General features: G+C 38.9%; 1 protein-coding gene across 2 annotated transcripts in view; it reads right to left on the reverse strand.

Moving 5' to 3' along the window:
* Positions 1-24,650, reverse strand: part of SYNE1 (spectrin repeat containing nuclear envelope protein 1) — a 302,115-nt gene that overhangs the window by 196,416 nt on the left and 81,049 nt on the right. For both annotated transcript variants that reach the window (XM_053382199.1, XM_053382197.1), the window contains 17 exons: positions 21,962-22,058; positions 20,375-20,577; positions 19,566-19,730; positions 18,596-18,748; positions 17,972-18,115; positions 17,359-17,532; positions 15,562-15,720; positions 14,092-14,256; positions 13,127-13,261; positions 12,726-12,884; positions 6,834-7,042; positions 6,054-6,162; positions 5,249-5,413; positions 3,557-3,724; positions 3,212-3,388; positions 2,164-2,304; positions 545-705 (listed from right to left, as the gene is read on the reverse strand). In XM_053382199.1, coding sequence (XP_053238174.1) covers positions 545-705; positions 2,164-2,304; positions 3,212-3,388; positions 3,557-3,724; positions 5,249-5,413; positions 6,054-6,162; positions 6,834-7,042; positions 12,726-12,884; positions 13,127-13,261; positions 14,092-14,256; positions 15,562-15,720; positions 17,359-17,532; positions 17,972-18,115; positions 18,596-18,748; positions 19,566-19,730; positions 20,375-20,577; positions 21,962-22,058 — 2,684 coding nt within the window. The remainder of the gene's footprint in view (positions 1-544; positions 706-2,163; positions 2,305-3,211; positions 3,389-3,556; positions 3,725-5,248; positions 5,414-6,053; positions 6,163-6,833; positions 7,043-12,725; positions 12,885-13,126; positions 13,262-14,091; positions 14,257-15,561; positions 15,721-17,358; positions 17,533-17,971; positions 18,116-18,595; positions 18,749-19,565; positions 19,731-20,374; positions 20,578-21,961; positions 22,059-24,650) is intronic.

Below are 24,650 nucleotides of genomic sequence, written 5' to 3' on the forward strand. Positions count from 1 at the left end.
AAAAGGCACATTTTTATATTCTCGTGCACACAGATTGGGAAAATATGAAGAAAAATACTTTAAAAACTAGGCATATGTTTCTTCTAAAGGCTTCAGGCACTTTAGGATATGGCACTATTCATTTATCCTTGCCTGAGTCAAATATGTGTGTTACTGAAGTGTATTATATTACTTCAGTTCTGTGCTCAATTAACTGCGCTTAGTTACATTAAAATTAATTGGCTTGAACATGCATAATTGGATTTATAATTGCAGCTTAGCATGGCAGTTCTAAGGTCACTTGCATAAATAAATGCAAATGAGTATCTGATAAATGAGTATCTGCTTCTTAGTACAATGCATCGAGGGACAAGTTACTATTTTCTGTATTGGTTAGTCATAATAGTTGTTTATACTCTTTCAGTACTACATGGTAATTTCTGCTATATGACAAACTGAGGTTTACAAAGCCAGTTGTGAATAAACACCGCATTTTGATAAGACAACAAAATGTACAATTCTTGTGTCAGGAGGGAATTAATACTATGACTGTTTAAGAACATACTCTTCTTCAAGTGAAGCTTCCATTTTTTTAACTTGTTCCCGGACCGACTTTGCTTGCTGTTGAAGGGTTTGCTTCTTCTTCTCACCAAGCTGTATTGCAAAAGACTTCTTGACAAGAGTCTCAGCCTCCATGGCCATGGCTACTGTCTGCTTAGAAAGTGCCTGTAAAGAGGTGTGGAGTTATGAACAGAATAAATTTGTGGGGAAAGTCTAGAAATACGTTATTAGCAACTGGTCAAGCAGTGATCATTATTCATCTTGAGTGGATACCTTTGTAAAAAAAAAGAACTCCCAGAACACCGCTTCATAAAATTACTACTACAGTGGTACCTGGGGTTACATACGCTTCAGGTTACATACGCTTTGGGTTATATACGCTTCAGGTTACAGACTCCGCTAACCCAGAAATAGTACCTTGGGTTAAGAACTTTGCTTCAGGATGAGAACAGAAATCGTGCGGCGGTGGCACAGCGGCAGTGGGAGGCCCCATTAGCTAAAGTGGTGCTTCAGGTTAAGAACAGTTTCAGGTTAAGAACGGACCTCCGGAACGAATTAAGTACTTAACCCAAGGTACCACACTACAAGTATCTCTGGCTTAGATGAGGAATACCCCCAAAGAACAGATTACAAAATAGTATAGTATATAAATAGGTTTTTGAAAGGAACTAATAATAATGGATTGTTATTATTTATTTCCTTTATGAATCACTTCCTATGAAGTAACTCAAAATGATTTCATAATACAGGGTGGCCCAAGAGTAGGCATACTTTTAAAAACAAACAAACAACAAACATTTTTCTTTCCCGATACTGTGAATGATGAGAACTTGAGTCAAGAACAAAGAAAATGGATTCTAAAGCAGTATACCTACTTTTTAGTCACCTTGTACAATGAAACATATCTAAAGCAATGGCATATATAAAAACGGTTCTTGGCTGATATGTAATGGGAGGCAATTCCAAAGGGCAGGTGCTGCCACACTAAAGACTCGATTCCAACATCATGCAGAATATATCTTCGGATAAGAGGGTATCTATAGGATGCCCTCTCCTGCAGAGCACCGTGATCAGTTGGGTATGTAAGTGATGAGGTAAGATGCTCTTTTAGGTATCTTGGTCCTAAGTTGTGTAGGGATTTATACATCAGCACCAGAATTGGAGGTGGTAGCCTCTCTTGTTCCAATATTCTTAACTACTAAGGCCACAATTCAGTCCCACTGCCAATGCAGCAGCCACCATGCCAAAGATTGCCAAAAGTGCACAGGGCCTGTTTTCCTGAAATCCTGCCTGACTGATAGATTACTAACTTGAACGGATAAGCAGGGAGAAGGGAATATAGGAATTGGCACAGTCTGTTCTGTTGCATTCTGTGCCCCACTGTAGAAAGAGAATGAAACCAGGACTCTACTGAACCTATGGGAATTGTTTATAATGGATGCTATGCCCAGGTTGACCAATATTGTGATGTGTGTGTTTTTTTCTTGAAAAATATACTATAGCACATTTTCAAGGATGTTGCCCAAGGCAAAAACAAGGAAATAAAATAAGATATATATCCTCAGTATAATAGCAAAAGAACCAATTATGATTGTAAAATTCCAAGTACAGCAACATACATACCTTTGTCTTTTCTAGTTCTGATGACAAACTCTCTAAGCTGCTAAAGCTTAAGATGCGTTCAAGAGCAGAGCTTGCATGACTAAGGTACTTTACAACCGTTTCTTTGTCCCTTTCAAACTGTTCCCATGTGCTTACAGTGAGCTACAAGAAAGAAAAAGAAGTAAAAGAAAAAGTTTGCCTGCAATTTACTAGCAATATTGTCAAAGTTGATAATGACCTCGTTTGAAATATTAATTTTGTCAAGCTCAAATGATAATGAGTCAAACACCATTTCCTCCGATAGGTTCTTCTCCAATTCAGAATGCAAAACAAGATTCTGAACATGCAAAATCAGTCTATTTTAGCACTTCATCTTTTTTTTATTTGCTCATACTCCATAGACACTAATCACAGCTCAGACACAGCTATGCAAAAGCCCTGTAAAAGCTTGCTTTTAGGGCTCTAGAAAACCCTGCAGCATCTGAGCCACGGGCACAAGAAAGTTCCCAAGCCTTGAGAACAAGGGAGCTGTGTAATCACTGAGTTTGTCTCAGCAAGAATCATGATCTGCATGAATTGATGCTTAGGCAAAATCTCTTTATACACACTCTGTAAGCCACCCCCCCAACCCATGAAACTGTTAGGAGCTCCACCTTAGCACAGTTTTAACATAAGTCCTGTGGCCCAGAAGAAGGTATATAGAGTATATAAAAGGAATATGCTTAATCTTCAGCTCATGCCAACAAGGAACTTTCCTAGTGCTTTGGTGCTTTGTCAGAGAAGCTCAAGGTTTGCATAACTGCCTTGCTCTGACACTTGGGAACTTCCCTGAGTTATGCCCTGTGCCAACTGTTCACATACTGTACAGCTCCCTGGAGCTGGAATGTCTGCAGACAAGTGCAAGGTGGAGATGCTGGTGTTTCACAAGCAGAAAAAATAGCCAAGTTTAACAAGAAAATATATTACATTGTTCAAACTCAAAACCAAACAACTAAATATAGAGCAATTAAATAATAAACAAGGGGACTGTTTTTGTTTCTCTGTGGAGTTACATGAATAACACACTGACCTGCAATTGATCTTCACGTTTATCCATAGATTGCTGCATGTTTTCTAACATACTCTCCAACTTCCATAGGTCTTCTTGCACAGTGGGTGACAGACCACCTTCAATCTGTAGCTGCTTACCTCGGGCCATTTGCTGTTGCACATCTTGCCTCTTTTCATGGAGCCTCTTTGTCTTTTGCTGGGAGAAAACATCAGTAAGGGCTGAAGCAGATGTAGACATACTGATTCCCTCACTACAGAAATAGCCACATAGCTATGTATATATACAAGTGGCAGTGAAAGAGGTGACTATAAAAGTACTTACTAACGAAACAAGTGAAGGTTCACATATGGGCTATTGTCCTACCTGGTGATACCGAAGGAGTTGCTGAGCCTGTAATAAGCTTTCAACCTCTAAGATTTTATCAGCTTCTGCCTGAGCTTCTTTTGAATTTGTGATCAGTTCTTCCAGATTGACTTTCACCTCTTCTGTGTGCTGGACGCAATCACCTACAGCACTCAACATTTTCTCAATCTATTGTTAGGAGAAATATTAAAACTCTGTGAAGCAGTTCAGTGTCAAGAATCAATACTTTCAATCAGGGGTGAGGAACCTTTGGCCCTCCAGAAGTTGCTGAACTACTTTTACCATTACTGGCCAGTGAACATTTCTGCTGGGCCTGATGGGAGTTGTAGTTCAGCAACGTCTGCAGGGCCAAAGGTTATCCACTCCTGCTTTTAATTATTCAAAAAAAAACAACCCTGAATTTTGCCAACTATTAAATTTATTATTTCTAAGTTTTTACTTTTGTGACCACAGCGCACTGGAAAGTAGGTATGAGTAGATTCCCTCCATTCCATTTGGTTAATGCTTTCTGAATTTGCTCTGTCTCACTTTTCCTGTTTCCAGTTCAGCTTCAGAGATTTTTTAAATGAATTGCAGAAGTATCATCATTCAATGACTTTCTCCTCCATACTAGTACATATTTTATATATGAAGTAGCAAACCCATCTTCCAAGTGGGATCCTTATGTAATCATAATGGTATCATTAATGAACACGAGGAAGGGATTAGCAGGCTCAGGGGAAACCCCAAGGATATTTAGGGAGAATAAAAAATAAATATGTGTCTGAACCCCTCCCCCCAAAGCCCAGTGAGGGCTAAGCCTTCTCAAGCTGCATACACAAAATACATTTAAAGCACCCATTTCAAAGAACCCTGGGAACTACAGTTTAGCCTTCACAAAGTTACAGTTCCCATGATTTGGGTGTGTGTGTGCTTCAAGTGTACGATAGTTCATATGCAACCTCAGAGACCGCATCTTGGGATCTCATGCACCAGTTCAGTCCATATGAGTAACGGCATTCTTTCAGATAGCCAGGTCTCAAGCTGTTTTGGAATTTATAAGTCAGCCGACAAAAACACCCCAACAACAACAACTTACACTTGGCTCAGTATCAACTTGGCAGCCAATGCTGCTCTTTGAGCAATGATATCACATATTCACAGAAGATGTTAAACTAGCACTGGGAAAGGACAGACCTCTGTGGTCAAGATAGTCAGCCAATACAACACGTGGAAACTGACCCTGTATAAAGGAGCCAAACTACTCTAACACAGTGCCCCTTACTCCCAATTCGCAGAGTTGGTCCCGTACAATACCATGTTATCAAGAGCTGCAGAGGGCCACACTCCCCAACTTCTCTCCTGATAAAGGTCATACACAAGGGCAACCAAGGCTGATTCATTCCTGAATCCACAGTGTATGAGCCCAAATAATCCATTTCCTCCAATAGTGTCTGAAGCTGTACAGCTATCACCTTCTCTAGCACCTTTCCCCCAAAAAGTGGAATGTACAAGGAATAGTTCTCACAAGCCTCCAGGACCAGCACACTTTATTTTGAAAGCAGCCACACTACCACCTCTTTCAGAGCATCACCCCTTCAAGCAATGAAGTGTTCATCACACCCTAAAAACCTCTCACCTCAGACTCACTCAAATCAATCATGATGGGCAAGGGTAGAGAGGGCATATAAGTACAATGAAGTGATACTATACCTCTATCAACAAGGCTAAGAGGCTCTTAAAGTCACTTGAAAGTCTGGAAAGCTCATCCTCTTGCTTTTTGGCTTCATTCTCTGAAGAAACTTCAGACAGGGCAGCGAGCCTAGATTTCAACCAGCTGATAGCTTCTCCTTGCTTGCAAGTTTCTTGCTGAATTTCCTGAAATATAATTAATACAGAAATTAGAAACACAAACAGTTTAGTCAACAGTTGTGGGTTGCCCCACTACTTGATTCTGTTTACCGAGGAAGTGCCAGTTCTCTTACATTCCACTGTTTATATAACCTTGTTTATATTTACTATAAAGTTAAAGATAAAGGACCCCTGGACGGTTAAGTCCAGTCAAAGGCGACTATGGGTTTGTGGCACTCATCTCACTTTCAGGCCGAGGTAGCCGACGTTTGTCCACAGACAGCTTTCCGGGTCATGTGGCCAGCATGACTAAACCACTTCTGGTGCAATGGAACACCATGACAGAAACCAGAGCGCACGGAAATGCCATTCACCTTCCCGCCGCAGCGGTATCTATTTATCTACTTGCACTGACGTGCTTTTGAACTACTAGGTTGTCAGGAGCTGTGAAAGATCAACAGGAGCTCACCCCGTCATGGGGATTCGAACTGCTGACCTTCTGATCAGCAAGCCCAAGAGGCTCAGTGGTTTATACCACAATTCAGTGCTCTAAAATGCCAAAAGCAGAAAAGAGCTTATTTGTACTTTCAGTTTCTACCATCTAAACTCATCTTGTTAGTATTACAAGCAAAAACATCTATCTTATTTTCAATAATTCTAAATATACCTCTATTGATGTTTTAAAGTGATTATATTTAGTGGTATCACTGGCACCATACTTAATCTTCTTGAGCTGGGCTTCCCTTGACGAAATCCAGTTTTCCAATTCAGAAAATCTGAAACATAACCACATAAACAACCAACAGCCAATAAGGAAACAGCAATAGTGATTTATATAAATCTTAATGGAACTAAAAGAAAAGAGTTTTGAACTTACTATACCTCAAAAGACTGTTTAGAAGGAAAATTGCCTCTGTTAAATGTTTTCAATGATGGAACATTTAAAGCTGGTGAATATACTTTGGAAACATCCTGATCCTTCTTCTTTAATACAGAGCCTGTACTTCTCTTAGGTATACTTTTATATTCTGTGTTACTGTATATATGTAAGATTGGAAAAATTTCCTCTACTCCAGAGGAGTGTTTTTGTATATTAGGGCTTATCATCTGGGGCCCTAGGACTCTAAAAGCCCTATGTAAAAGTTCAGCTTAGGACCTCTAAGGAAGGGAGGGAGAGGGAAAGGGAGAGAAGGAAGAAGGCAGGCAAAAGAGAGAAATAGAAGGGAAGCCTATGAAGTTTTGGCTCCAGCCCTGCCTACTGTTGGACCACAGCTGCCCACATATTACTCCTACAGGAGTGAAGCTCTAGAAAGAAGAAGAAGAAAAAGGTTGCCCTCTCAATAGTTGTATATTTATTTGGGCATAACAAAACGATGAGCAGGAGTGCTTTTCTAATTATCTCCACCAAGGTTTTATTACGTCTTTACCATTTTCAGACAAATAGTACCTGTCCTTGTAGTCTTTCCATTTATCTGGGTGATCCATTAGCTTCATGTAGGTGCTGGCAACCAGGGATTTAAGTTCACTGAGGGCTTTCTGGCTACTTTGTGATGTTGTCCTAAGTGGATCCGATTCAGGCAGTTTCAAGCACAATTCATTAATCAGATGCAATCTTTTCTCACATAGCTTTAAGGAGCCTTTCTCGCCAAAGAACAACTGAAGGCAGAAAAGGAAAATGATTGCCAACTCCATTGATATATTTGATGTAATATACCTTCCATTACGGGCAGTGGCGTAGCGTGGGTTGTCAGCACCCGGGGCAAGGCAAGTAATTTGAGCTCCCTAACCCGCACGCCTGGCACCCCCCCCCTCCACAGTGGGCGGCGACCCGGCGGCTCGGATCGGAGTCGCACAGCCAGCACTGCAGTGAGAGAGAGTGAGCCAGGTAGGGGCAGAGAGCAGCGAGTGCGAGCGCGCCCCCCCCAGATGTTGCGCCCGGTGCGGCCGGCCCCCCCTGCACCCTCCACACTACGCCACTGATTACGTGTATTTGTACGTCTATGGAAGACAAAACTGACACATGAAGTTATAAAACCTAAAGGTCAGGTCACAGTCAATAATAATTTAAAGTCTGAGAAGTTAAGACTGAAATTCTAAGCACACTAACTCTGTGTTTCTGGCAGTATTTTGAGCCCAGTTCACATGACAAACTTACATGCTGTTGATTCTGAATGACTGCTTTTTCACATAAATAAGCTCACACATAACCTCATAGTTTCTCACATATGTATTTAAAATCTTGCAAGTACATTTCAATTTAAAAAAAGATATGACAGTACATTTGTGAGAAGACACACACCTTCTCTCCAGCTTGTGCCACCATTGCAAGGAATCCAGCCCTCAAACTGCCACATGGTGGTGTTTTTTATACTTTATTTTTCTCTCTCCTCATGAGTATTACAATTACTATTGAGATTCTAAATATCAAATGTGACTGTTTAAAGTACCTAATGGGTAGCCCTCCCCATGTGATCACTGTTGACCAGGCACTAGTAATTTTGATTAATTTTTTTATAATCACTGAACTATACAAGTACCCTTGGATCACAATCCAAGTTGGAGAATCCTATCCATTTGACTGTGGAAGTTGAAATCATATAGGGTTTATTTCAACACAAGCGTATCTTGAACAGGAATGTAAGGATCACGTTGCTTATCTTCTGTTTTTTTTAAATAATATTTTATTAAGTTTTAACAATAAAGAAATTAAGAAAAATACACAGACACAAAAATACAAAATTACAAAATACAAAAATACAAACATTAAACATGAAAAAGAAAAAAATAGAAAGAAAAAAAAGAACACATACAAAAAAAACAAAAAATCCCTCTTTTTTTTTTAATTTCTCATCTTTGGTTAACTAATTTTCCTGACTTCCTCACGCCTCCCTTTTTTGTATCCCTTTTAAGATTTAATTCAGCAAATTCATCAATCCTATCTAACTTATCTATTATCTATTATCAACCCAATCTTAACCTTGTTGCTAGATCCCCTTCAATTCAATTCGATGCCATCAACATTCAAAAATTTTACAATGTTTCTGTAAATAAGTTTTAAATTTCCTCCAATCTTCTTCCACCAACTCTTCTCCCTGGTCTCGGATTCTGCCAGTCATTTCCGCCATTTCCATATAGTCTATTAGTTGCATCTGCCATTCTTCCAGAGTGGGTAGGTCTTGTGTCTTCCAATGCTTTGCGATGAGGATTCTCGCTGCTGCTGTAGCATACATAAAAAAAGTTCTATCCTTCTTTGACACCGTTTGGCCAACTATGCCCAGGAGAAAAGCCTCTGGTTTCTTCAAAAAAGTGTATTTAAATACTTTTTTCATTTCATTATAGATCATCTCCCAGAAGGTCTTAATCCTTGGGCACGTCCACCAAAGGTGAAAGAATGTACCTTCAGTTTCTTTACATTTCCAACATTTATTATCGGGCAAGTGATATATTTTTGCAAGTTTGGCTGGGGTCATGTACCACCTGTACATCATTTTCATAATATTCTCTCTTAGGGCATTACATGCCGTGAATTTAATCCCGGTGGTCCACAATTTCTCCCAGTCCGCAAACATAATATTATATCCTATATCTTGTGCCCATTTTATCATTGCAGATTTAACCGTTTCTTCCTCGGTATTCCATTTCAACAGCAGATTGTACATTCTTGATAATATCTTAGCATTGGGTTCTAACAGTTCTGTTTCTAACTTTGATTTTTCCACCTTGAAACCAATTTTTTTATCCAGGTTATAAACCTCTCTTATTTGAAAATAGTGTAACCAGTCTCGCACCTTCTCTTTAAGCTTCTCATAGCTCTGCAATTTCAATTTGTCACCTTCCTGTTCCATTTGGCCTCCATGTTAAGTTTTTTCAAAGCTTTCGCTTCCATAGGTGATAGCCACCTTGGGGTTTTACTCTCCAAAAAGTCTTTGTATCTTATCCAGACATTAAACAATGCTTTCCTGACAATATGGTTTTTAAATGCCTTATGTGCTTTTACCTTGCCATACCACAAATATGCACGCCACCCGAATACATTGTCATAGCCTTCAAGATCTAAAACATCTGTATTTTCAAGAAGCAGCCACTCCTTCAGCCAGCAAAAAGCTGCTGATTCATAATAGAGTTTAAAATCTGGCAGGGCAAACCCCCCCTATCTTTAACATCAGTAAGTATCTAAAATTTTATTCTGGGCTTTTTGCCCTGCCAGACAAATCTGGATATATTTCTTTGCCACTTCTTGAAACAATCCATCTTATCAATAATTTGCAGTGATTGAAATAGAAATAACATTCTCGGCAATACATTCATCTTAATAACAGCAATTCGGCCTAGCAAGGAAAGCTTCAAGTTTGACCAAATTTCTAAATCTTTTTTCACTTCTGACCAACATTTCTCATAATTATCTTTAAATAAATTCACATTCTTAGAAGTCATGTTCACCCCTAGGTATTTTACCTTCTTTACTAATGTTAAGTCTGTCTCTTTCTGAAACCTCTCCCTCTCTATCGGCGTCAAATTTTTCTCCAAAACCTTGGTTTTTAACTTATTCAATTTAAAACCTGCCTCTTGACCAAATTCCTGGATTACTTCTAAAGCCCTCTTGGTACTAGATACTGGCTCCTGTAATGTCAAAACTAGGTCATCTGCAAAAGCCTTAAGTTTGTATTGTTTAACTCCGACCTGAATACCTTGGATCAAGTGGTCCCTTCTAATCATATTTAATAAAACCTCCAGAACCGAAATAAATAGCAATGGGGAAATTGGGCAGCCTTGTCGTGTCCCTTTCTCTATTTTAAATTCTTCTGTCACCACATTATTAACTATCAGTTTGGCCTTTTGTTCAGAATAAATCGCACCTATACCGTTTTCAAAGTTTTGTCCAACCCCCATCCCCTGAAGATTTTTCTTCATAAAACTCCAAGAAATATTGTCAAAGGCTTTCTCCACATCTACAAATATCAAAACTGCTTTTGTATTAATGTTCACCTGCAGCTTTTCTAAGATATTAATTATATTCCTCATATTGTCCAATAGATGTCTTCCAGGGAGAAAGCCAGCTTGGTCTTTATGTATCACCTCTGCCAATACTTTTTTCAATCTTCTAGCCAAAATATCTGCAAAAATTTTATAATCCACATTAAGTAGGGATATGGGGCGGTAAGAGTTGTGTCTTTTCAGACTCAGTTTTCGGTATAAGTGTGATATAAGCTTCTTTCCACAACTCAGGCGCTTTCCCCCCCTCCATAATTTCATTGCATACCTCCTTTAGTGGTTGAATTAAATAGTCTTTCAAAGTTCTATAATATTTGGAGGTTAACCCATCAGGCCCTGGAGATTTGCCCAATTGCATATTCTGAATCGCACCTTCCACCTCTTGTTCAGTTATTTTATAATTCAATAATAATTTATTTTCTTGAGAATTTTTTTGTAATCCATTAATTTTCAGAAATTGGTCGATTTTTGTCTCATTCTGTGGCCCTTGTGTATAGAGTTTTTTAAAATATCTCTGGAAGCAATTTCTGGTCTCCTGTGGGTTCTGTATGTTCTTTCCATCCACTTCAAGGTTTGTAACCGTATTTAATTTTTGCCTCTTCTTCAGCTGCCACGCTAATAGCTTCCCACATTTGTTAGCTGATTCAAAAGTCTTTTGTCTCATCTGTTTAATTTTCCATTCAATATCCTGATTTATCATTTTCATATATTGTACTTGATATAACTTAATTTCTCTCAAGATCTCTTGTGACTTTGGTTTGACTCTAAGCTTCTTCTCTCCTTCTCTTATTTTCTCCAAAATCTTTTCTTTTTTCTCACCTTGAATTCTCCTTTTTATTGCATTTTGCTGAATCAGAAACCCTCTCATTACGGCTTTACTTGCGTCCCAGATTACTCTTTTTTCCACAGAGGTCTTCAAATTTATCTCAAAATAGTCTTTCATAATTTTTTGGGCCTTCTTGATAATTTCTGAATCTCTAAACAAGGTGTCATTCATCCTCCATCTGAAGGAACCAGTCAGTGTTGGTTTCATTTCCATTTTCACAGGGTTATGGTCGGAGCAAGTTTTTGGGCAAATTTCCACTTTTTGAATCTTTGGAGCCATTCCTCTGGTTATCCAGATTTGGTCAATTCTTGTCCAAGTCTTTTGGGCTTCAGAAAAGAAAGTCCCCTCTCTGCCTAGGGGGTTCTTAGTTCTCCAAATGTCAATTAAATCCATATTGTCTGTCATTTCAAAAAAAGTTTTCGGTAGTCTTCCATCTTTTGTCACCACTAGTCTTTCTGACTTATCCATATTTGTCGATACCACTCCATTCATGTCTCCAAGCATGATAATATTATAGTCCATAAAGTCCAACAACGTCTCGTGCAGTTTCTTAAAAAATTCTGATTTCCCCTCATTTGGTGCATATACCCCTACTATCAAGAGTCTCTCTCCTTGAAATTGTATTTCAATTGCCACATATCTTCCTTGTTCATCTTTAAATATAAATTTTGGTGATAAACTCTTTTTTGCATAGATCACAACTCCTCTCTTTTTAACTTTATCTGATGAGATGAATTCTTGGCCTAATATTTTATTAATTAATACTTTCCTATGTGTTCTAATCACATGGGTTTCTTGCAAACAAATCAAATCCAATTTTTCTTTTTTCAATATATGAAAGCTTCTTTTCCTCTTGTCAGGGGAGTTCAAACCTCGGATATTCCAACTTAATATCTGCAGAGACATTGTGTAATTATTCTGTTGTCCCTCCAACTGCTCCCAGTAATTGTTCTTGGTCTGTGGGTGGTATCACTTTCTCTGGTTTGTCTAGTCCCAATGGTGGCTTTGCTGGGTCCAAAACTCCTGGTCTTAGTATCTTCAGTTCTTTTTCCTCTGCCTCTTTTTGTAGGTCTTCCTCGTGTTCTTTCAGATATCTCACTTTATCTTCCTCCAATCTTATCTTCACCTTTTTCCCTTTGTAGGTGAAAGACAGACCCTGAGGAAACTCCCACCTGAAAATAATGTTGTTTCTTCTTAGCAAATACACTAGGTCTCTGTAATTAGCTCTAAGGTCCAATAGATGTTTCGGGATGTCTTTAAAAATTTCTATCCTGGAATCCTCTATTTCCAATGATTTCTGGTAATGAAGGCTCAATATTTTATCCCTCTCTTCTTTAGATCTGAGTGTAATCAGACAGTCTCTTACCTTGTTCTTTCTTCCCCCTTTGCCCCCTTTGCCAAGTCTGAAGGCATGTTGCTTATCTTCTGAAGCACATTGTGTACTTCATAATTCTCATGGAATTGTACAAGCACATATGTACAATTTCTACATGTACCCATATAACTGCTTTTCAGGCTTACCTTGTGCTCTCTAATTATCTTCTCACTGCTCTCCTTGGACATCAGCTCTTGCTCTCGAGCTAGTTCAGCATGGCATTCTTGCACTGTTGCTAGGAATTTGCTCTTTTCCACTTGTATCTTCAAGCGAAGTAAATGGTATGGGGCTTCTGACTGGGCATCCTGCACTCCATAAACGGTGGGAGAGGAAAGAGGAAGTTAACATGATACTCATTTCCATTATTTTATAATATGATGTTAATATTTTTCTTAATATTGTTTGAGCTGCACAATGTAAGTCAATATAAACACATGGGGATTTCTAATTTTGCCTGTTCAAGGAAAGCTGAGAAGAAAATTTGTACAAAGAGACCACCCACAGAGACCAAGTGGAACCATGCTTACTTAAATCTGGAAATACTAACCTTCCATTGCTTATGTAACTTCCTAACAGCTTCCTGAAGAGAGCGTTGTTCTTGCTCAGGAAGGATATCAGTAAGCTCATCACAAGCTTTCAGGAAAGCATTTAGCACCCTCTGGTCCAACTGACTGAAAAAATCCTGATGTTGAAAAATAATAGTACATAGAGAGAACGTTACTGCTTTGCTAGGGAAAACACACAACTGGTGACAAAATCTCAGACTAAAGGATTGCTGTTGGGCCTGCTTTTATGAATGGCATCTGAGCCTATATTGTCCAAACTACCAGAAAAGCATGGCCAATACAAATACTTCATATCACTAGGAACTTAGGACATGTGGGTATTTTGGTGTTGTAGTGGTAATATTGGTAATGATAATGATAAATTATTACAATGATGAAGTAGTAGCCACATCAAGAAACAAGGTTCCATATCACCACTTTCCTCTAAATCTTTATTGGCAGGAAACAGAGCTACACTTAGTACATAATTTATATTACTAAGTTCCATATAAAATGTCCCTTGTGCTTCTCACTCCCCGTCCAGCTACATAAACCCCAAACATTACTCAGAATGGGAGGCCAGTTTTTATTTCTCACATAGCTACTCATGGGAATTCTCTTTCAAGCTATGGGGGAAAGGTGTGGGTGGGCAGCTATATGCAAGAACACACCGACTTTCTGTTCTGAGTAACAGATGGTACACTGTGATTTGTGCACATCCACAAAGGTGTGAGGTTATTTTTGTCCTCTCCCCACAGGCAGAAATTTGCCTGCAGCAGGAAAAGGTCAATCATATCCTAACTTATGGGTCTGGAGTAGGTTAATTCTCAATTTCACTAAAATCAGCATTTTCAGAAATTATATCCTGTCACATACAAAGATGTAAATGCTTGCTTTATTGTGATTCTTAAATATACATTGCTATCAGCTGAATAGGATCATGTTGAAAATAAGAGTTTATACTTACGGTATGTTTTCTGAGAAGTTCTTCAGGTCTACCTTTTTCCTTTAGGCAACGATGTGCTATCTGTAGAACATTTTCTAATTCTGTTCTGGATTCCTCAAACTGCTTCATCAAATGACTGTTTGCCTCCACATTTTTCTTCCAGTCACTTGTCTTCTTGACCATATTCTTTGTAAATGAAAACAGAGAAAGATAACAATAACTCTAGGGGTGGTATGCAACAAAGTTTTACTCAGAATAGACCCACTGAAAAAAATAAATGAACTGAAATGAATGAAGTTATCTCCATTAATTTAAATAGGTCTACTTTAAGTAAAACTTAGTTGCCTATCACCCTAGTTTTCATGATTATGTTACTCTACTCCAAATGGAACAAAACAAAATGATGAACATTTCCATGTTTCCTTTTTAGCATTTCTTTAATAAGAAGCTTTGAAAGAATCTGATTTCTGTGAGGGTGGGTTAGATTTAGTCTGCTTTAATATGCACATGGCCTGAAAACTGGATATTTTGAGAGCTATAGTGCTTAAATCATCAATGGGAAATCAAACAGGGCAAAATCAGACCCACAATTTGTCTGAAATCTGATACAGTATATTGCTAACATGCCAATATTTAAAAAGTAATAGTTCTGAAAACCTAGTTTAAACTGGCCTTAGCTCCTAAGTCCCCAGACCTTCTCTTTCTTTCCATCATAATCACCTGCAATACCTGAAGCTGCCTCCATTTCACACTGCAGTTACTGGGACCAGCACATTGGTGAAAGGTAGAACCAGAAACACTGAGAGAGAAGGAGGAATATTTCTCCCTGTCCTCTCAAGCCAGTGGTGTACTGCTTAGTAGCGCTTGTGGAAAAAATGCTTCCCCAAAGGCCACTGGACCTGCACAGAATGTCTCCCTTTCTCTCATCATGAAGGAGCCACTCACTGCCACCTACCCCAGTAAGTACAGTTCAAGGAGGAAAGGGTTTTGGTGGCCAGGGGCTAAAGCAAAAGGTTAGGCACCTCTCCTCCACTGGACCACCATTCCAAATTTTCATCCCCTGAAGCAGCTTGCCTTTGAAAAAAAATATGCATGTCACATGTTGCTAGGTTCTTCGGCTGCTTCCTTCTCTACTCTTGTCATCTAAACTGCATTTTTATTTCTACAGCATAATTTGGCAAGGGTTTTCCCAAAATTTATCAGACTCAGACAATTTCAGGAAAATCTTCTTTGTGTAATCACAGAACTGAAAGGTAACTCGGAGGCTGCCTAGTTCAACCTCTCAACTAAATGCAGAATCTGCGATGGAGGATGCAGCTAAAGCATCTCCTAACAGAGAGATGCCCAGCCTCTGATTTCACACCTGAAGCTGCCTTATTTGATGTTATCTGGGTGGCTCTGGCTTTCTTCTCAGACATTTGAGATGAAGGCTCAGCTCTTTCATGCTGGGAGTGCTGCAGAATGGACCAACCTCCTCTCACAACAAATTACCTGAAAAGCAGCTTGTATTTCTACTACTTTCTTTTGAAGCACCGAAAGATTGAAGTGGTGTAACACCTTACTTGAAGTCACAAACTTCACAATGGTCTGACTGTTTCTCTCAATTAGTGATATGTCTTTCTTGCAATTTTCTTGATAAGCTACTAGATCCTAAAAGAAAATGAAAAATGAAAGCAAAATTAAAGTGTTTTTACAGCAAGGAAAACTAAATAGTCAAAATAACACCAGTCCTAAACTAATACATCCATGTGGTATGTGCACCTTTTTTCTTTTTTAACATAATAATAATGAGTGAATTTATCCTTAAAATACAGAAGTTGCAGTAGTATCATTTCACAAAAATTAGATGTTATTTATTATTTTGCAAACTTTTTTAAAGGGTGTGAGGTTTATGTGTACTGAAGCCCCAATGTTTTCAAATAGCTCTTGAGCATTTGAAATGAAACAGGATTGATCATGTATTGGCCTTTTAATGTAAATTTTAGATGTTAAAATATTATAACAGAAGATTCATTGATACTCATTAAATGCTTCAAGGCTATTTTCCTATGTAAATATGTTACATTTATGACAAACCCGTATTGTGGGCTTATTAGCATTCAGAAAGCAATTTCTGTGTCATATGGAAAATTCAACTGTAACATTAGTTATGCATGTCTCAGCAGGTGACTAAGGCTGCAGTTTTAAATGCATCTTGTATATAACTGAGCCCCAGTAAAATCTAGTGGGGGGCTACCTTTGAGTGAATATACTTGGGATCAGGATTTAAGTTACTCATACGCATGTTCCTCTGTCTCTATCACTGCATTCCCCAGAAGATAAAGAGGCACATCAAAGCAAAAAAATAAAAGGCACTCAGCAAGTAGAATCCATTAAATTTTAATGATTATTGTTTAAAACATCACAAAAAGTAAGGTGATGCCTTAAGTGTTTTAGAAAGTACCATTCTTGTAATTTTTTAAAGCAAAGATCAGCAGCCTGGAATAATCTGGCAAGTTTAATTATGATTTCTCCAAGGCAGGATTATCTCCTGAAGCAGAGCCTGTGGTAGAGGGAACTTGCTTACCAGACAAGTTTAATGTCATATTCCTTTGATTCCTTATAAAGATTTACTAAAGTATTCCTTCTAATGATAGCAAATGAGATTCCTGGGTTCTAATAGAAGTGTGTGATAGCTGCATAGGTCAAAGAGCTGCATATTGCTTTAATAAGGATAGATTCACAACACTGTATGCAGTGAGGCCTTTTTTCATGTTCACTCAGAAGAATAACATTTTTTTTCATTGGTGCACAGGGTTGCTGCCTAAGCTTGCAAAGGTGACTTCTGCTTTCAACGCTCTGCACTCAACACACTGTTTATGATAATGTGTAGAATGCATGGCTGCTTTCCACTGCCATGTAGGTCCACAGATATTTTGGAGTAGTGAGAAATATTAGCGTGATGAATGCAAAAATGAATGTCTGCTCCCCAAGGTCCATGGTTAAGAGATCTTTCCTGGCTCTGCTATCTGAGATGCCAGGGATTGTACATGCTATACCACTGAGCCAGGCCCCCTTCTTCAACCATATGTTGAAGTCAATGGAAAAATTTCACTGACAAATTGGGTCAGTGCCAACTATATAAGGTGAGCTTCAGTTCAATGCAATCTAAAGTGACTTTTGTGCTGCCTAGAGTGGAATATGGGGTGCATTCTTACAGAGTTGAAACTGCCTCATGGAGCAAAATATCAATCTTTTTAGTATACTGTTCAACTGAATCTCCCCTTTGAGCATTCATGGAAGAAATACCTGATGTTGCTGTTTAAAAACATCGGCAGGCTGGACTTCAGGGTCTAGGACAGAAATAATTTCATTGACTTTCTCAAGAGATTCATAAAAATTTGTAATTTGCTTCTCCAGTTCTTCCAGGTGAGGCAGCAGCTGCTGAGATTCATAGAGCACAACCGGACAGGTACCATCTACCTGAGAAATATATATATTCACATTATTGTATATTGTGCATTTTTAAAGTAAAATGCATCTTTATTCCCTTAGCACCAACATAAAAGGTTTAAAATAGTAACAGGTTCCTATAATATTATTCACTTTATTTTGACTTTAATATGTAGTTATTAAATTATCATTAGAACATTTGTGTGGGTGAGATGTCATTCTACTGTCTTATACTCCACATCAGCTTCTCTCTCCCACACATTTCTCTGTCCTACCCTTTAAGCCTCATCTTACCTGCCATCCTTGCCTGATTTCCTCTTTGATAGGGCAAGTAATACTGTAATTCTACAGGCACTCATCTGGGAGAAAGTCCCACTGAATTCTCTGAGACTTACTTCCAAGTAGGCATGCACATCAGTCCTAGCCTCATATCTAAGCTTTAGAACATCTTCAACAATTGCTTGAATACCTTGCCGAGCTGTCCTTTGATTCCTGACATAGTTGCAAGCATTTCATTGACTTCTTCTGGGGGAAGTTCCTTGGTAACAAGTTGTGCTGTCCTCGTAACCATCTTGTACTGAGATTCCATCACAGGCACTTTCTGTTTAATATCCTGCAACAAATAGTTCAGCAGTAACTATGTATGTAGGTATGCACTTTCTTTTTATACAGTGACTGTCGGGCTAGTTGTAGGTGCAAGATCTACTCTGAGTAAATCTTGGTCCACCATTATAATGACTACACTACACCAGCTCTTCCTGGTTCTCATATAAGCAAGGGAGAAATACAGTGAAAAGTGTAATATTTGCAAGGAAAGAAAGTACCTGAAAACCAGAATATATAAACTGATGCACCAGCTAAATAAGGCTCTGCCCTAGAGGATGCACTCTCCCATAAACCCTGGGTACAACAGGCAGGACAGGGCAGAAGACAAGGAAATAACAGTTGGGTAAACTAAACCCAGTCCCCCAACACCAGCGTGGGAGGTGGTGTTGGGAGCTGAAGGGGAAGAAAAAAGTCACCTTGCTCTCTCCATTGGACTCAACCCTGAATGTTTAAAGAATGTTCTCTGCTGGAAGAAAAAGAAACTTGCCTCTATTTCTTGAACAAACATTTTCATATTTAGAAAGGACACTTCTAAAGGAACACGGAATTTCCTCTTTGCTTGATCAGTGAAAGCAGACAAGGTAGCTACACCATCCAAATATTCTTTTCTCATTCTGTCTAATTCATCAGCCCGAGCGTACTATGAAAGCAGATAAAACAGAGGGTCAATAGAACACTGACTGGTTCAGGAGCAAATGCTTGTACTTCATTCAGTATTATTTTTAGAACTCTGTGAAGTGATATTTTCGCATTGAAAATAGCATTAAGTAACATGCACATCATTACAGTGGAATAGGAAGGGGGTGCAGTGGGTGAGGCCCATCCCGGGTGTCATCACTGAGGGGGGTGTTCAGTCAATAAACACGACGAAATGTGGCTGAACTCGACACTGTGTAGTGGAGAGCGTATGGATAAGGAGTCAGCATAGTATGTTCTGCATCTAAGGCAGAGGAAGTATGCCAGAATTGCACTGGCGGTGCCACGGGGCTTTCTCCCCTCCCTCTCCATCAGTGGGGAAGCCTATTCCTGTGCTGCTGCCCCCTGAACTCACTCAGGCTCAGGCATCACCCTTAAAGGCAGATGTAGGCAAGAGGGGAAAGCAAGCCGTCTCACCAGCGCTTGGGAGCTTGCTGCCACGCACTCTGTATCTCTTAAGCACCTACACTCAGGTATTCATGGGTTTCTTTTCCTGAGTAATGGGCTGTGTTTTTGAAGTTGTGAACAAATTTACATGGTGACCCTTTCCTCCTTCTCTCTCTCTCTCTCTCTCTCTCTCTCTCTCTCTCTCTCTCTGTGCCCCCTTCCACCTTTCCACATATCCCCGCTTAACTGTTTCCTGCCTTACTTTAAATCCTTTCTCATGTGGAAAGACACCTTGGGGAAGTGATTTTCCCCTTCCAGCTCCTTTTTTGTGTCAATGGGTAACAACTATGGAACAAAAACCACCAAGGACATACTTGTTTGACTTGCATAAATAACTCTCTCCATCGTCCATTCAGCAACAGCAGCTGTTGTTTTAAATCTCTAGAAATGGTCTCATCACACGTTTCGATCAGAAAATTGCCAGCATCATTCATAGCAGTGTGCTGCTGAATCCACTGTGGTAAATGCCGGAAGAAATCCTAAGAAGAACACAACTAGCAATGAATTCTGAAAATGCAAACATAAAAACCTCACACCACTTATTAAAGCATCCTTTGGTTTCCTCCTTACTTCCCTTTACAACTAGTCTGACAATGTCTGTTTTCTGCATGTTGTAAAAAAACAAAAAACTTTCGGTGCCTATTTGTTATGGGGGTAGGTAGTCATCATTAAGACTACCCAAATGAAGATTTGAGACACTGAGGTGCAACCTTGCTTTATTTACAGTTCATGCTTCAACAAATACACTTGCCTTGGTAAGAATAAATAGGTAACCTTCTTCCAAACTTTGAAGCTACAAATGTGAACAAGAGCAGCTGTGAGGCAATGGCAATACTCATCAACTTTGGGGGGCACTGGCCCCCTCAAATATTTTATTGGGGGGCCAGAAGGGACCTTGGCCCCTAGGAGTTGTCTCCTGTGCTGCCCTGTAACATCTAGCCTGTCCCCTTTCCAATAGTTGACCAAATCTATTGTAGCTAATTATTTGTTTTGTTAGCAAATGATGCTGGTCCACATGTGTCCCTTGCTGCTGTGCTTAACGTTCTTTGGATCAGGATCCCTGTTAAACAATGGCAAAGAGCATACACAGCCACTACAGCATTAATCAAAGAATATTCCTTACCTTTTTGGCAGGTTCAGAGTGATTCAGCATTTTTTCGGCATCTTCTAGCCAGGCTTGCAGACTGGCCACTGTGCTGCTATATCGGTCCCAATTAGCAATGACTTCTTCTAACATGCTTCTCACACTTCTCACCTCTACTGACAAGTGCCTCCACTGTGTTGTCGTCTCATTCATGAATCTCATAACACTCTCTATCTCTTCGGCTGAAATACAGTACTGGAGTTTAACATAAATCTTGACCCAACTGAAATGAGTATTCCCAGAGCTGCAACTTTTAATCCATTAATTGGTTAGATTAACCAATTCTAAAACTTTTGATTGGCCCCAAACTGTGCCCTGGTTAAATGCGCAGTAGCATTTTGCTTTTGTTTTCAATATTTAACCTGGTACGGATGAAAATGGCATATGGTGAGCAGCATCTTTAAAGAAGTATCCCTCCTTCTCCCTAATGCAGGGGGGAATAGAATGTGGCTTCAAATATTATGTCTGCTACAACCAGTGCTTTTTTTCTAGAAAAAGAGGTGCTGGAACTCACCATGAACGCCTCCCTTGTTCTCTTATAATGGCAATGGGGGCCCACCTGAGAGGTGTTGGAACTAAGTTCCAGTGAGTTCCAGCTGAAAAAAACCCCTGGCTACAACACACTTGCACTCACAATCTCAACACAGAGTGTGCTTTTTCACTTCAGAGCTATTGGCTTAGGTCATATGTAAATTTAATTAATATTGCCACCCCAATGGCTTAAAAATATGAGCTGGCATGGTTAATTTACCCCAACCCCATGACGCTAAAGATAGGGATTTTTTTTTTTAAAAAAAATGGAAAATGGCAGGAGGGGGAGGCAGGAGAGAATAATCCACCTCTCCACCCATCTCCATAGGGAATTCTCTTGTTAGTATTTATAGAACATTCCCTAGTGCTCGGTAATTGTTACAATAACTGTACAAGGTCAGTAGTATTATTACCCCCAGCCTTACTGCAGGTGTGGGACTGGGCTATATGGTTATTATTTATCCTAAAGCCTAGTTCTTATACCACTGGAAATAAATGACCAAGAAAAAGGAAATGGTCTTTGCTATATCAATGCAATCTTAAGAATTCAAACACTTTGTACAAACAATAAAATATGTAAGGAATATCACACTGTATCTGTTCATTTCTTATACAATGCTGGCCTATGGATTCATAGAAATCTGTTTATCAAACAAGGAAGCACAAAGCCACATCAATTTCTCTGTACTAAGGGTAGAACATGTGGGTGATACAGGTGCCTGAAATCAACAATGATGCACCCATTAAATTACTAGCTGTTACCTATAATGCTGTCAAGGGACTCCTGTGTTTTGCTTAGGGACTGCTTGCTTCCATATGCTTCAGTGCAAAACTAGAGAATGCCTACTGTGTTATTGCCAAGAATATTGCTTTGAATTTTCTTCATCTAGTTGATCTTCTAGTTGTTAATTTGTACACTGAACTCTAATTTTGTCATGTTCCAAATTGCTTAGCAACAGTTCAGCTTGATCATACAGCAAAAATGGAATCCAGAAGCACTTTAATCTAATGCCAAACAAATATATTGTTACTTACATGAGCCATTAGCTCTGGCGTACATCTCAGCTGCCTTTTTCAAGATTTGGTAAGTAACTTCATACTGTTCAAAAAATTTGTTATTTTCTATAACAGACTGAAAAGAAAAAAAAAGAGAGAGAGAATGCAAATGATATTGATACAATTTATGGGGAAATAAACATTACCTACATTTTCACATATGTTAAGAATTTTGTCTGATTTCATCTTTCTCTATTGGCTTATAAAATGAAATATGGAAATGCTTCTGAACATTAATAAACTTTACACCATCATCAAAAAGTGCATTACTTTGTAAAATATTAACAGAGGATTTCAGTAATCATTGAGCACAAATTATTAGTTATTGAAAGGTGTCACAATTAGGGATTGGGATGTCATTCAGATTAAATGAATGACTGTCTTATAATGCATCAGAGCACTGATCCGTCTAATTCAGAGTTTAATTTTTTAATTAAATTTCCATTTTACATTTTAGAATATTCACTTAAACAACCTTAAAATATCAATGACTTCGCTTCCTCTCTTTTCATTTTGAACAACATAAATCCCTTCATATTTTATATAAACTAATTCAATACTGTCTATAGTAACGTGCAGAGCAGATTTGGGGATGGGATGAGAGTAGGAGAGGGAGGCTAACCACTTGTGCTAGTGCTAATCGTTGCATTGGCACAAAAATGTTTGTTGAATACTGCCCCATATCTATTCAAATGTCCTATTGAATTTGATGGATCTTACTTCAAAGTTAAGTGGGATTTGGCTTGCACAGAAATGAATGGAGAAAAGAGAATACTGGGGAGATGAGTGGCCTGTCTGCAACTACACGTGTTAGCAACCGTAAATGATATGTTGCACTGAAGAACAGACTAGGGACTCAGCTACACAGCTGCAAATAAAACGTTTTAAATGTGTTGTAAAGTGTAACATACAAATGTGACACTAGATGCAAAGTTCAACGTATTTTTCAAAACATTTTAAAATAAAGCATTTTCACAGTGATTTTTATATGTGTATAGAGTCCACCTAGGTCATTCTCCTCCCACCTCAACAATCCATAGATAATTAAAACAAGGGGGACCCTTCAGCAAGATGTTGCAGTGTTTGTAACTGCTCCAGTCTAGCACCTTGCACCCCAACCCGGGTGACAGCTCCACTCAACAGTCTCGTGCTCCAACAGAAGGTCAGCATTCTGAAAGGGTTGTGGGGGGCATGGGTATATTGTGCCCAATCCGAGCTGTATTAAATTATTTTATTTCTTCATTAATTTCTATGGATGGCTCTCTCCCCCATTCATGAGATCATTTAAAAATAGCTTCTTGTAAAACAGGAAGTGACCTTTTCTGACAATGAGATGGTTCTTCCTACCACATTTCTCCACACTACTGTTCCAATTACTTCATTCTATTCCAACCTCTCACTCAACTGTCAATTTTCCCCACCTCCTTCCAGTTTTTTAATATACTGTGCCATCATGTTATTATTGGACTATTTTAGGGTACCCCCCTTAAGTTTCCATCCCCAGAAGTTTTTTTCTTAAAAATTGTGCATATCTCGAGGATATTCCCTAATCTACCCAGAGTTTTCTCTTGTATGTGGGATGGTACAGGACACTCCTCTATTCAGTAATGTAGGTAATAATGGAGAGTTCTGGCACAACAGACATATTTGCAGTCAGTGTAGCATGTATAAATTCCATCACTATCCTTTTTTTTTTAGCATAGACATGTTACAGTTTGGCAAATGGATTCTGACATTAGCAACCTCATCAGATTCTGCAATATATAAAATAACAAAATGCACTTATTCATTTTATGTAAAAAAAATTATGCAAGCTTAATAAAAGGTAAAGGGACCCCTGACCACTAGGAGAGCTATTATCTCACTTATTTGGTTTTCCATTTCACTTCAAAATGCATGTCTACTATCTAAATGATTATTGGCTAACTAGGACTATTGTCTCACTGAGGCCATGAGAATAGTTGGTATGAGTTGAAGATTAGTTAAGTCCCACTGCTATGACTGAGGGCACTCTCCATTTTGCTTTGAAATAAGATTGTAGCAGAAGCCGCTTTTAACACATATATGTAAGTATGAGACATAGAAGGCTTTCCCACCTCTTTTAAAAATGGAAGCTATGATAATCAGATTCTGTAAAAGCAACCAAACAACAAAATTTGCACCACTGCCATCTCAACCATAGAGACTTGTTGGTCTTGCAATCTTTAGGAAGACTTGGGATGCAGTGATCAATACACCACCCTAGTCTACACCATGGTTGTCAGCTGGGACTTGGGGCTGCTCTATTAGTTATACTTAGTTCCCATTGAAACTAGTGGAACTCAAGTCATAAATAGATTGTTCCAATGAATTCAATGGAACCTAAGTAACTTAGTCCAGATCCAACACTATGTGTGGAACAGCTTTATAGTGATATACTATATCAATATATTACCGGTATATTGATTATATTATATTGAATATATTATATTGATATATTCTGTGCATCAAAAATACAAACTTGCCTCATACTGGCCAGAACATTGGTCCATCTAGCTCAGTATTACCTACTGACTGGCTTTCCAGGATTTCAGCCAGTAGCCTTTACCAAGTTCACCTGGCAATGACAGGGTTTGAACCCGGCACATTCTGCAGGCAAAATGCAAATTCTGTAACTGAGTCAGTTGCA

This window comes from Podarcis raffonei, chromosome 3, assembly GCF_027172205.1.
Source record: "Podarcis raffonei isolate rPodRaf1 chromosome 3, rPodRaf1.pri, whole genome shotgun sequence".
Taxonomy (NCBI): domain Eukaryota; kingdom Metazoa; phylum Chordata; class Lepidosauria; order Squamata; family Lacertidae; genus Podarcis; species Podarcis raffonei.